Raw genomic sequence first — 13,534 nt, forward strand, 5'->3', positions numbered from 1 at the left:
AAATCAACTCACTTTTCTCAGCCGGAGAGTCACTTTCCTCTCTCAGCGGACCACTGACTCCCTCTTCATGTAGGGACCGAATATTATAATTAAAGTGACTTCTATATTGCATCCAAAAGAATATTTATATATATTTAAATATTTAAAAAGGTGTAAAAAAATTTTATTTTATTTTGCTTTCATTAAAATATTTCAATAAAATGAAATAATTGCCTATTGCAAATTTATGAATTCATGGTTAACTTTTTTTCTGCAGTCACAGTCTGGGCTATATGTATTGAGACATTTTTTAATTTATATTTTGTAAAAAAAATAATAAAAAATAAACCTGAATTGTAATCTAAACATCTGTATTTTCATACAATTTCATAAATAAGTAGGCTATAATATGCAGCACCACAGGCATATCGCGCTGTGTGAACGCCTTCATGTGATTGGCTTATAAGTAAACAATCCCCCACGTGGGGTGCGTTCTTGTGATTGGCTAAAAGAAGGGAGATATCTGATTGGTTGCTGATCATTCCCTGTTTAAAAAAAAGCATTTGTGTGTTGAGCCAAATCAGAGGAGTCTCAAAATTCACACACAAATGCAGTGAAGTTCACAGACAGCAAGCAGTTTGTAAATCAAGATATATGTGTGTGTGCATCAGAAATACATTTCTGAATCTTGTTCTGTGCATTTGTGAATCTTGAGTGCATTTGTAAATGTTGTGTGCATTTCTGGATTTTGTGTGCATTTCTGAATTTTGTATGCATTTGAGAATCTTCTGTGCTTTTTAAATTTTGTGTGTGCATTTGTAAATTTTGTGCATATTTGTGTATCCTGTGTGTGTATTTATGAATTATGTGTGTGCATGTATGAATCCTGTGTGTGCATATGTGAATGTAGTGTGTGCATTTATCTTTATTGAGACTCGTTTGGCTCCATAGTTTTGGCAGTTGTTGTGTGTGAGTGAGAAAATAATTCATGAAATTTGAGAGATGTAGTCATTGAATGCATTTTGTGCCAAAACAAGGATAATTGATCCTCAGTGTAGCCCACATAGGTTTCTGTTGTGCTCACTGTGTGAAGAGTTTTGCAAAAGTGACCATAGGTATTGAGAAATGGGTCCTAGCATCTGTAAAAAACTGTAAACTATTATTCATTGTGTGGAATAAACAAGGCACGCGTTCCAAAATGGTAGTAAAATCCTTCACATGCACGAAAGTGTTTAAGTGCTGCACGCTAATTTTACAGAGTCACAAAAATGAGTGAAGCCTATATTTGTTTTTTTCTTTTGTTGAGAGAAATATATTTTGTGTCATTCTATCCATTTTATTCATTTTATAAACAAAATAAAAAAATTACATTCTAATCTTACTGGTTCACAATTGACTAATGAGCTTCAGTTGTTGGTCAGGAAAATAATCTAAATAAACTAAATAAATAATCTAAATAAACTAAATAAATAATCTAAATAAACTACATAAATAATCTAAATAAACTAAATAAATAATCTAAATAAACTACATAAATAATCTAAATAAACTACATAAATAATCCAAATAAACTTAATAAATAATCTAAATAAACTAAATAAATAATCTAAATAAACTAAATAAATAATCTAAATAAACTAAATAAATAATCTAAATAAACTAAATAAATAATCTAAATAGACTTGCATACATGAGCGGAGACCTGACTTGAGATTTGATTGTATCCATCCATCGCTCATGTCCATATCGATAAAAGTTTTGTGCAAAAAACGACTGTATGCCCACTTTAATGTTGTACATCTGTTTCACAAATGAGGCCCAAAGAGTTTCTCTTTCTTTTATGATATAAGATGGATCGCAGCTAGATGTGCCATATATAGTCTTATAACACAATGTACACCTAGCTAAGGGTTTTCCATTTGCATATTTACAAATGACAGTACGCAAATTAATAACAGTTAATAGTCTTCCTCTCTCTATCTCAAGTCATTATCTGGCTCGGCTCGGTGTTCATCTTCAGTTCTCTCTTCACAGCAGTTCAGTCAGTGTACTGTTTGAGTACATGAATTACTCCGGGATATTGGTTTGTTTGAACTCAGAGGGAGTGTCAGCCACATTAAAAAAGTTAACAGCTTAAGTCATTTGTGGATTAATGCATATTGGAGACACGAATCGTATAAAACGATTCAGTTTGATTTGGTGAACTGGTTCAAAAAGATCCGGTCACATCGAATGATTCGTTCGCGAACCGGATATGACAAACTGCTTTGTTTTGAACAGTCTTACAACAGACACGGAAGAGAAGACAATGCTGAATAAAGTCGTAGTTTTTGCTATTTTTGAACAAAAATGTATTTTCAATGCTTCAAAAAATTCTAACGGACCCTCTGATGTCACATGGACTACTCTGATGATGTTTTTCTTACCTTTCTGGACATGGACAGTATACCATACACACAGCTTCAATGGAGGGACTGAGAGCTCTCGGACTAAATCTAAAATATCTTAAACTGTGTTCTGAAGATAAATAGAGGTAATGCTGGTTTGGAACGACATGAGGGTGAGTTATTAATGACATAATTTAGCAAATTGGGCGAACTAATTCTTAAATATCCTGAGCAAGATGAACTGCTCATTGTAAATTTGATAAAATGTTTTATGTTATAATGCTTATGGCAATTAAAAATCTTCTAAACATATTTTTTATTCTTCATTTTCTATCATGACATACTCCAATTCCTGTTAAAACACACTAGGCATTGTTGTTCTGTGCATTTTTAGCGCGTTTTATGTGAAGTCATATTTATTTATATTTATACATATTTATATGTCCATCAAAAGTTTGCTTTGAGCGTGGGCAGCCCAGCAAAAATAGACCTGACGCCGAAACCATCGCTGCCGCGCTACTCACGCTACGCTCCTGCTCGACGCTCATGCGTTAGGAGGCAGCCCTACAATAATTACAGATTCCCTCACAATCACAGAAGAGAGGATGATTGTTACTGCTCAACCTACTTGAGTTTGTCCAGATGTTTGAGTGTTTCAGAGAGTTTAACTCCTGAATCTCCTGGGTGATTGTAGCTTAGATCCAGCTCTCTCAGGTGTGAGGGGTTTGAACTCAGAGCTGATGCCAGAGCAGCACAACCTTCTGCTGTCACCATACAGCCAGATAATCTACAACAACAGTCCAATTGTTAAAATAATGAAAAGATTTACAATACAATAGCCAACAGAGCTCTTCAACTGGTGACCAATGTGGCAAATCTGTGAACGGTACGTTATAAAGCTATCTACATTATTTTATTGAAATCATGAAGCTGTCTGATTCATGTGCAAAATGAATCATTTTCATTTTACTCAAAAAGTGTGTGAAAAACAATTTAACCTGTTTGGTTCTTCATGCAGTTGGTCAGTAAACTTTTTGTGTGTTCATAACAGAACATCTGCTGAAATACCTGTGAACTGATCTGACTCCAGTTAGCAAATTCATAGTTTCTGCTCAAAATAAAAGTTCTACATAAGATGTAGATACTGTATCAGATATTTTCAACACTCTTCCTTAGTTTTCCTTATTTTTAAACAACAGCACTAAAATGTTCAAATTATCTTTTTTTTTTTTTTTTGCTTGTTTCATTATTTTTTAAAGACAAGTTTATTATAACCCAGTTTTTAGTTAAGTTCATACTGTTAAGCTTATATTGTGGTTATTTGTGCTATCCATTAAAAAGCTATCCATTTTTATCCTTTACTACAGGTGCTGGACATATAATTAGAATAATATTTAAAAAAAAAATAATTCACTAATTTCATTCAAAAAGTAAAACTTGTATATTATATTCATTCATTACACAGACTGATCTATTTCAAATGTTTATTTCTTTTAATTCTGATGATTATAACTGACAAAGGAAAATACCAAAATCAGTATCTCAGAAAATTAGAATATTGTGAAAAGGTTCAATATTGAAGACACCTGGTGCCACACTCTAATCAGCTAATTAACTCAAAACACCTGCAAAGCCTTTAAATGGTCTCTCAGTCTAGTTCTGTAGGCTACACAATCATGGGGAAGACTGATGAATTAACAATTGTCCAAAAGACTTTGACACCTTGCACATGGAGGGCAAGACACAAAAGGTCATTGCTAAAGAGGCTGGCTGTTCACAGAGCTCTGTGTCTCATTAATAGGCACATTAATAGAGAGGTGAAGGGAAGGAAAATATGCGGAAGAAAATAAGTGTAAAAGCAATAGGGATAACCACACCCTGGAGAGGATTGTGAAACAAAACCCATGCAAAAATGTGGGGGAGATTCACAAAGAGTGGACTGCAGCTGGAGTCAGTGCTTCAAGAACCACTACACACTGACATATGCAAGACATTGGTTTTGCTGTCGCATTCCTGGTGTCAAACCACTCTTGAACAACAGACAGCGTCAGAAGAGACTTGTTTCAAGAAGGACTGGACTGCTGCTGAGTGGTCCACAGTTATGTTCTCTGATGAAAGTAAATTTAGCATTTCCTTTGGATATCAGGGTCCCAGAGTCTGGAGGAAGAGAGAAGAGGCACACAATCCACATTGCTAGAGGTCCAGTGTAAAGTTTCCACAGTCAGTGATGGTTTGGTGTACCATGTCGTTTGCTGGTGTTGGTCCACTGTGTTTTCTGAGGTCCAAGGTCAACACAGCCATATACCAGGAAGTTTTAGAGCACTTCATGCTTCCTGGTGACCAACTTTATGGAGATGCAGATTCCATTTTCCAACAGAACTTGGCACCTGCACACAGTGCCAAAGCTACCAGTACCTGGTTTAAGGACCATGGTATCCCTGTTCTTAATTGGCCAGCAAACTCACCTGACCTTAACCCCATAGAAAATCTATGGGGTATTGTGAAGAGAGACATGCGATATGCCAGACCCAAGAATGCAGAGGAGCTGAAGGCCACTATCAGAGCAACCTGGGCTCTCATAACACCTGAGCAGTGCCACAGACTGATCGACTCCATTCCACACTGCATTGCTGCAGTAATTCAGGCAAACATGCTGTACATGCTCATACTTTTCATTTTCATACTCTTCAGTTGGCCAAGATTTCTAAAAATCCTTTCTTTGTATTGGTCTTAAGTAATATTCTAATTTTCTGAGATACTGAATTTGGGATTTTCCTTAGTTGTCAGTTATAATCATCAAAATTAAAAAGAAATAAACATTTGAAAGATTTTTTTTTTCAATTAAATATCAAAATGATAAACAAAGCATATTTTATTCCACAGCAGGCTTTTACTCATATTTACCAAGTGTGCCAATATTTGTACAGGGGCACTGAATACAAACTCTACACTCTACACTTTGAGCTAAAAAACACAATAAATACCTCAGTTTGTTGAGTTGACAGTTTGGACTCCTCAGTCCAGCACACAGCAGCTTTATTCCTGTATCCTGAAGATCATTGTTACTCAGGTCCAGCTCTCTCAGGGAGTTTGATGACTGTAGAGCTGAAGCCACAAATTCACAGTGCTGACCAGTGAGATTACAGCTGACCAATCTAAACAAGGTAATGAAACACAACCCATTACATAGGAACTGATAAATATGGTGTGTTAATTGTAAAACACTTTATTAGGAGCACTCTATTAAAAAATTAGGAAGGGCCTCCAAGTGCTCTCAAAACAGTATGAATTCCTCATGCCATTAATTCCACGAACACAAATAATCCAAACACATTGCTATAAAATTCCGATCCATGCTGACATAACAGTATTATTTACATTTGTCAGATGTATGTTCATGCCGTGTATCTCTTCTGCAACATCCCAAATGTGTTCTACTGAATTACAATCCAATGCCAGTGAAGAACAGGGAAGTCTTTGTCATGTTCACAAAAAAAGTTTAAGATAACTTTGGCTTTGTGTCATTGTACATTATCCTGTCATGTAAAAAATTGGTAAATTGTGTCCATGAAAGGATGCACAAGTTTGTCGCCAATACTCAAAATGTCTGTGACATTCAAGTGAAGATTGATTGGAATTAACACACCAAAATGTGTAAAGTTTCCAAAACTATTACACAACCTGGACTGGCAACAAAACCATATGTGTACAGAAAACGAGATTCATCAGATCAAGTTATGTATTTTAACTGTCCAGTTTTAGTGATTCTGTCACTTCAGCTTCAGTTTATTGTTCTTAGCCAACAGAAGTGGAATCTGATGTCATCTTCTGCTAGGGCAGGACTTAGGGGGGTGGGGGCCCCAGGGCTTGAGGTTATGTTTAGCCCTAAACCTACAATACAAATGCCCACAAATAGAACATCATTATGAAGTAGCACAAAATACACAAACATATGCTTTGAGGTTTTGGCTTTGGCAATCAATATGCAACATTTAGGCTATAGTCAAAGTTTAATATAACTGCCAGTATGTGGTGGCAAGTGACTGTCTTAATGAGTGAGTTGAATCAACCAATTTGTTTAAAAAGCTGATTCATTTAACTTTTTAAACTACTGTATTTATAGCCTGATTGAATAATTTGCTGGTCTGTGTAACCCTGAGGAACAAAACACTGTTTTTCTGAGTTCTGCGGTTCTGCTGTTTGTTCTATTTTCTTTCTGACGGAGCAAAACAGAATTTTGTATCTGAAAGTTACTCTGCAAGTTGATGTTTATTGTACATTTGCGATCATGCAGATATTCTAGAGAGAAAAAAAGACTGTTGTTAAGTCTTAACAATAGCCATAGCTATGTTATTAAAACAGAAACTCATTAAATTATTTTTATTTAAAATAATTTTGATGACATTTCTTCTCATATATGTGTAATGGGAGTAAGATGAGAGAGAGTTCTCAAAACTCTTTAGATGATCACATAATTTAGAGTAACACTGATATAGTAATACAGAATCATCCTCTTTAAAGAAATGAGGTGTGAACATTTGAGAATGTATCATTATCTTTTAAAATGTGCGCTCTTTGGGACTAAAGGCTTAATAGAGCTGTTTAAAGTGGCCATGTGATAACAAACCAATTGGTGCAGACGCGATTGAATACGTGTTTTCTTCTATGTGAAATAATCATCAATACCAGTTTATGCTGTTTGATTGTGGCCTCGAAGTTCAGAGTTGTAAGCTGTTGCCCTGGCTGGCCCATTTGGATCTTGCTTGCGCAGTGGAAATGCAAATACTAATTTCTTAATTCTGACTGGCATATAATGTACAAATCAAACAAACATAAACTGGCAAAGGCGGGGCACATGGGCTGCAGCCCACTCAAGCCCAATGGTATGTCCGGCCATGGCTGTAGCCCCTTCACCTCGATGATCAAGATACTAAGCATTCTGAAATGCTGTTCTGCTCTCCACAATTGCAGAGTGGTTATCTGAGTTTCTGTAGCCTGTAACCAGTCTGGCTATTCTTCATTGGCCTATCCAATCAACAAAGCAAATGAATCCACCGATCTCCCACTCACTGGATATTTATAATTTCTTAGTAAAAATGAATTCTTAGTAAAAGCATGTTGTTTGTAAAAGTCTCAGTGAATCAGTAGTTAAATAAATACTTAAACAAGCCTGTCTGACACCAACAATCATGCCATTGCCAAAATCAGAGCACATTTTGTTCTCCTATTCAAACATTATACTATTTAAACATTAACTGACCCACACCAGCAATATTTTATGCACTGTACTGTTGTCACATGCCTGGAGGAGTACACAACTGCATGAATATGTAGGTGCACAGGTGTTCCTAATATGTAGGTGCACAGGTGTTCCTAATATGTAGGTGCACAGGTGTTCCTAATAAGTGACACATTATTATTAAGCTGAAGCTACAATTTCACAGTGCCGATCAGAGAGATTACAACCTGTCAGACTGAAAAATGTGACTGGTTAAAAGGCATGCAGCCATCACATTAGATTGCAGGATCTTACAACAGAAAGGGGCAGCAATAAAAAAATATATATATTTAAACATCAGAGAGGATTATTTTTTACGTACATTCTGCTGTACTTACTTGATTTTTTCCAGTTGGTTGATTAGCTTCACTGCTGATTCTCCTGGGTGATTGTGGCTCAGATCCAGCTCTTTTAGGTGTGAGGGGTTTGACCTCAGAGCTGATGACAGAGCAGCACAACCTTCTTCTGTCACCAAACAACGAGATAATCTACAACAACAGTAAGTGTTCATGTTATAAAGAGATATATGGTAAAATATCTATCAATACTTTTCACTGGTGACCTGTAGGTCAGATCTGTGACATTCATCATTTGAAGATGGTTGGGGCATGTTTACGAAGTGTGTGGATGCTGCTCTGGTTCCACTGCGACTGCAGGGTATCCGCATACTACATCACATTCCAAATTATTATGCAAGTTATATATCAATAGGATTTTGGTACAATAAAGAGTCAGACTTTTGTTTGTACGTTTTTTCACATCTTTTTAGATAGCAGGTATCAATCTCAGACAGATTTCTTAAATAGTTTGCCAGGTCTTCTCAGTTAAATGGAAACCCTAGTTAAAAAGGTTGTTCCACATTACTAAGAAAGTCACAGTTCTCATGAAATATAGTGAGGAAGAAAGATTTTTTTCTAAAGATGAAAGTTATGAAAAAAAATGCAATGTCTTGCAAAAGGCATCAAAACAAACAATATTTCATAAAAAGCAAATCAATTATTGGGAAAGTTTCTGTTAAACAAATGACCTGTATTGTAATGTCATCTGTAAAAAAAGCACCTATTGAGCAGCAGACAGGTGTTTTGGAGCTACATCATTGTGTGTAAAGCTGTGTTTTAGTCACTGCTAACCCAACCTCACAACGAGAAACCTGCACAGTGGCTGTAGAGACACATTTCAAATTGTTTAGCACAATGGTATTCATGCAGCATGGAATAGTGTGTTATCCTTCATGAAAATCCTTTTATTTCCGAGAGCACTATTCTTCATTTTATACCACAGCAGAAAATTGTCAGTTATAATAATAATAATAATTCATTACATTTATATAGTGTTTTTCTAGGCACTCAAAGCACTTTACATAGACAGGGGGTATCTCCTCATCCACCTCCAGTGTGTAGCATCCACCTGCATCCACCTGTGTTTTCTATAGCCACTGTGCAGGTTTCTCTTTGTGAAGTTTGGTTGGCAGTTACTGAAATGCGGCTTTACACACAACTGTCAGTTTGCATGGAGAGGATCTGGATACTCTAGTAACTTCAAACTCCTGTCCCCTGCTCAGCAGTGGCTTTTTACAGCTGGCATTGCAATGCAATGCAATCATTCATTTGTTTGACAGAAACTTTCCTTTATAAATCTTTATCTGACCAAGATCTTCTGTGCTCTAAGTTATGAACCTTACATCTCACTTCGCAATTTTTCAACCAAATCATCATCCACCACCTCCATGTTTTAGTCTCATTGGAATAGAATGGCCATTCATCAACTATCAGAAATCCATTTATCTGGACTATCACAATTGTACTGCAGCATTCATAAGTGAATAATACTACTTAAACAAGTCTTCATGTGTTTCTACAGCCATTGTGCAGGTTTCTCTTTGTAAGGTTTGGTTGTCAGTTACTGAAATGCAGCTTTACACACAACTGTCAGTCTGCATGGAGAGGATCTGGAGACTCCAGTAACTTCAAACACCTGTCCGCTGTACCGCTGGTATAACAATACAGTTCATTTGTTTGATAGAATCTTCATCTGACCAAGATCTTTTGTGCTCTAAGTCACTCACAAATCTTTTGACAGTTCAATAATCTCTATTTTTTTTTTCACGAAATATTGTTTGTTTTGATGCATTTTGCAAGACATTGCATTTTTCATACTTTTCATCTCCAGAATGATCTTTCTTCCTCACCATAATTCATGAGAACTGTGACTTGCTTAATAATGTGGAACAACCTCTTCATTTTAGGGATTCCATTTACCAAATGAAACTATTGAACAAATCTGTCTGAGATTGATACCAGTTATTTAAAAAGATGTGAAAAACCACACTAACAAAAATCTGACTTTTTATTGAACCGAAATCCTATTGATATATCACTTGCATGATAATTTGGAATGCAGTGTAAACTATATCAACAATGGGTTGATTTTAGCTCAATCAGAGGAGATGGCGGTTCAACAAGATGTCGTTCTTGCCCACATGGGGGAGCTGGGTTTGAGACTGAATGCCAAGAAAAGTGTACTTTCTCCATTACAGAGGACCACTAGGTGTCGTGTGGGATTCAACCACGATGCAAGCATGTCTGTCCCCTGCTTGTATCAAGTCAATCCTCACATCAGTCAAGAGAGTCAGGAGAAGGCCAGTCACTCAATGTAAAGCAGTTTCAGAGCAGGTGTGTCCATTGTGATACCCTTTGGTCTGCTGTACATGAGACCCCTACACTAGTGGCTCAAGACCAAGGGATTTTCCCAGAGAGGGAATCCACTTCGAACTATCAAGGTCACGCAACGTTGCCTCTGTGCCTTAGAAATGTGAGCGACAGATGTGTCCCTCAATGGCTTTGGTGCGGTCATGACCGGCCACCTTGCCCGTGGTCTATGAAGTGGATGGACCAACTACTAATGTGCTATGGTTCTCCCAAAAGAAGTCTACCTGCAACTAAGCAAACCCTCAGCCAGTGGGTAGTTGAGGCTATCAACCTGGCCTATGAGTCCTCTGACCTCCCCTCACAGATGGGAGTTAAGGCTCACTCTACTCGGGGTATAAATATACGAAACAAAATATATCGGCAGCCATATCACCCTGGAGCCCAAGACCGGTTGCCCACTGAAGCTAAGCAGGGCTGAGCCTGGTCAGTACCTGGATGGGAGACCTCCTGAGAAAACTAGGTTGCTGCTGGAAGAGGTGCTAGTGAGGCCAGCAGGGGGTGCTCACCCTGTGGTCTGTGTGGGTCCTAGTGCCCCAGTGTAGTGATGGGGACACTATACTGTCAACAAGCACCGTCCTTTGGATGAGACGTTAAACCAAGGTCCTGACTCTCTGTGGTTATTAAAAATCCCAGGCTAAATTCGCCCATTGTCCTCTGATCATCATGGCCTCCTAACAATCCCCATATCTGCTGATTGGCTTCATCACTCTGTCTCCTCTCCACCAGTAAGCTGGTGTGTGTGGTGGGTGTTCTGGCGCACTATGGCTGCCGTCGCATCATCCAGGTGGATGCTGCACACTGGAGGTGGATGAGGAGATACCCCCTGTCTATGTAAAGCGCTTTGAGTGCCTAGAAAAGCACTATATCAAATTTTATGAATTATTATTATTATTATTACTATTATTAATATTGTTATTATTATTATTATTATTATTATTATTATTAGTATTATATAGAATGCTCTCCTTTTGACTAAACCTCAGGTGATACTGGTAAAAAATCTTGTACACATGTAAAAGTGTTTTTTTTTTTTCATAAACATTATATACATGGAACTATACTCGAACATCAACATATTGGACAAATTAAAGTGAAAGGCAAACCTCAGTATGCTGAGTTGACAGTTTGGACTCTTCAGTCCATCGGAGAGCAGTTTCACTGCTGAATCCTGCAGGTGATTGTTACTCAGGTCCAGCTCTCTCAGGGGGGAGTTTGATGATTGTAGAGCTGAAGCCACAATTTCACAATGTTGATCAGTGAGATTGCAGTCTGTTAATCTGAAAAGAGGGAAACACTTTGATTAAAAGACTTGCTTGTATGATGATGTTTCCATAAGATTGCTTCCACGAAAAAAAAAAAAAAAAAGATTCTTGATCATTCCTTGAGTGGTCTTCTTTCATGAGGAAGACCAGCCAATATGAAGATCATGTGTCTTTCATGAAGATCATGTGTATGATGCTTCACTACTTTTGTTTCTTCTCGTTTATACAAAACAGTCTTTTTAGTCAAATCAATGTTTTTCTAACAGAATTATTTACATAAACTAGATCTACTGATGAGGAGATACCCCCTGTCTATGTAAAGCGCTTTGAGTGCCTAGAAAAGCGCTATATAAAATTTAATGAATTATTATTATTATTATTATTACTATTATTATTATTATTATTATTGTGATTATTATTATTAGTAGTAGTATTATATAGAATGCTCTCCTTTTGACTAAACCTCAGGTGATACTGGTAAAAAATCTTGAACACATGTAAAAGTGTTTTTTTTTTCATAAACATTATATACATGGAACTATACTCGAACATCAACATATTGCACAAATCAAAGTAAAAGGCAAACCTCAGTACGTTGAGTTGACAGTTTGGACTCTTCAGTCCATCGGAGAGCAGTTTTACTGCTGAATCCTGCAGGTGATTGTTACTCAGGTCCAGCTCTCTCAGTGAGGAGTTTGATGATTGTAGAGCTGAACCCACAATTTCACAATGTTGATCAGTGAGATTGCAGTCTGTTAATCTGAAAAGAGGGAAACACTTTGATTAAAAGACTTGCTTGTATGATGATGTTTCCATAAGATTGCTTCCACGATAAAAAAAAAAATGATTCTTGATCATTCCCTGACTGGTCTTCTTTCATGAGGAAGACCAGCCAATAAAACGGATGTGACATATTTCATGAAGATCATGTGTATGATGCTTCAATACTTTTGTTTCTTCTTGTTTATACAAAACAGTCTTTTATATATATATATATATATATATATATATATATATATATATAAATTATTTGTGTTTGGGACGCTGTGAGCACAGAGACTGTAGTGTATACCGTAGGTTTGAAAGCGTTTATCTTAAATGATTAATATGAATAAACAGTGCTCATAAACGGCTGCTGGGGTAGTATTCTCAAGTGAAGCGAGTTGAGGCTTGGACCCGGAAACAGCGCTTCTTACGTCATCACTTAACAACCGAATTGACTTGATATATGTGGGAACATATATGCTTTTAATATTTCTAGTCTATATTGTTTTCATACTGTATGACATAATATCATAGATTTATATGAAGAGGTCAGATGCAAGAGCCTCTAAGTAGGGCTGCACAATAAATTGTTTCTGCATCGATATTGCAATGTGCACATTCACGATAGTCACATCACAGGATGTGCGATTTGAGGTATACTGACTGTCATATTTATACTGACCGTTTTCGTAACAGTTGCGATGTCTACAATGGACGCGTCAAAGTGACTGTTACAAATCCTTTAAACTTTGTGTCAGTACGTCATAAAAAATGAGGGATTTACTGTCGCATCCGGTGTATACAGCATGACTGATTATAATGGGTTCTACTGTATGTTTTCCCATTGTGCCGCATCATGCCGCTCACGCCCATTGTAGACATGGTGAGAGCCATTCAGATGCACGTGAAAACTGAATTCTAGTCATGTGAAATCGAGGCTTTCTGAACCGCTTGAGGTGAAATTGTGCCGAAAAAAGGTTCATTACTTGAATGTTTTAACACTAAGTATATTAGCAACATCTGGTGGTTTCTACAGCAAAATATGGTTTAGTGGAGGACTGGTTAACAGATTTACATATTGATCAATAATTTAAAATATAGCATCCGTTCACTTCCGTTCCATTCATGGGAAACTGTCAAAATGCATGTTTCTGC

The 13,534-nt window shown here is 36.9% G+C and overlaps 1 protein-coding gene across 1 annotated transcript in view; it reads right to left on the reverse strand.

Moving 5' to 3' along the window:
* Positions 1-13,534, reverse strand: part of LOC127953120 (NACHT, LRR and PYD domains-containing protein 12-like) — a 41,811-nt gene that overhangs the window by 2,386 nt on the left and 25,891 nt on the right. Inside the window, exons 6-10 of the mRNA XM_052552058.1 lie at positions 12,201-12,374; positions 11,456-11,629; positions 7,983-8,132; positions 5,351-5,521; positions 2,995-3,153 (exon numbers count right to left, since the gene is read on the reverse strand). Of these exons, the coding sequence (XP_052408018.1) occupies positions 2,995-3,153; positions 5,351-5,521; positions 7,983-8,132; positions 11,456-11,629; positions 12,201-12,374 (828 nt within the window). The remainder of the gene's footprint in view (positions 1-2,994; positions 3,154-5,350; positions 5,522-7,982; positions 8,133-11,455; positions 11,630-12,200; positions 12,375-13,534) is intronic.

This window comes from Carassius gibelio, chromosome B3, assembly GCF_023724105.1.
Source record: "Carassius gibelio isolate Cgi1373 ecotype wild population from Czech Republic chromosome B3, carGib1.2-hapl.c, whole genome shotgun sequence".
In the NCBI taxonomy this organism is placed as follows: Eukaryota; Metazoa; Chordata; class Actinopteri; order Cypriniformes; family Cyprinidae; genus Carassius; species Carassius gibelio.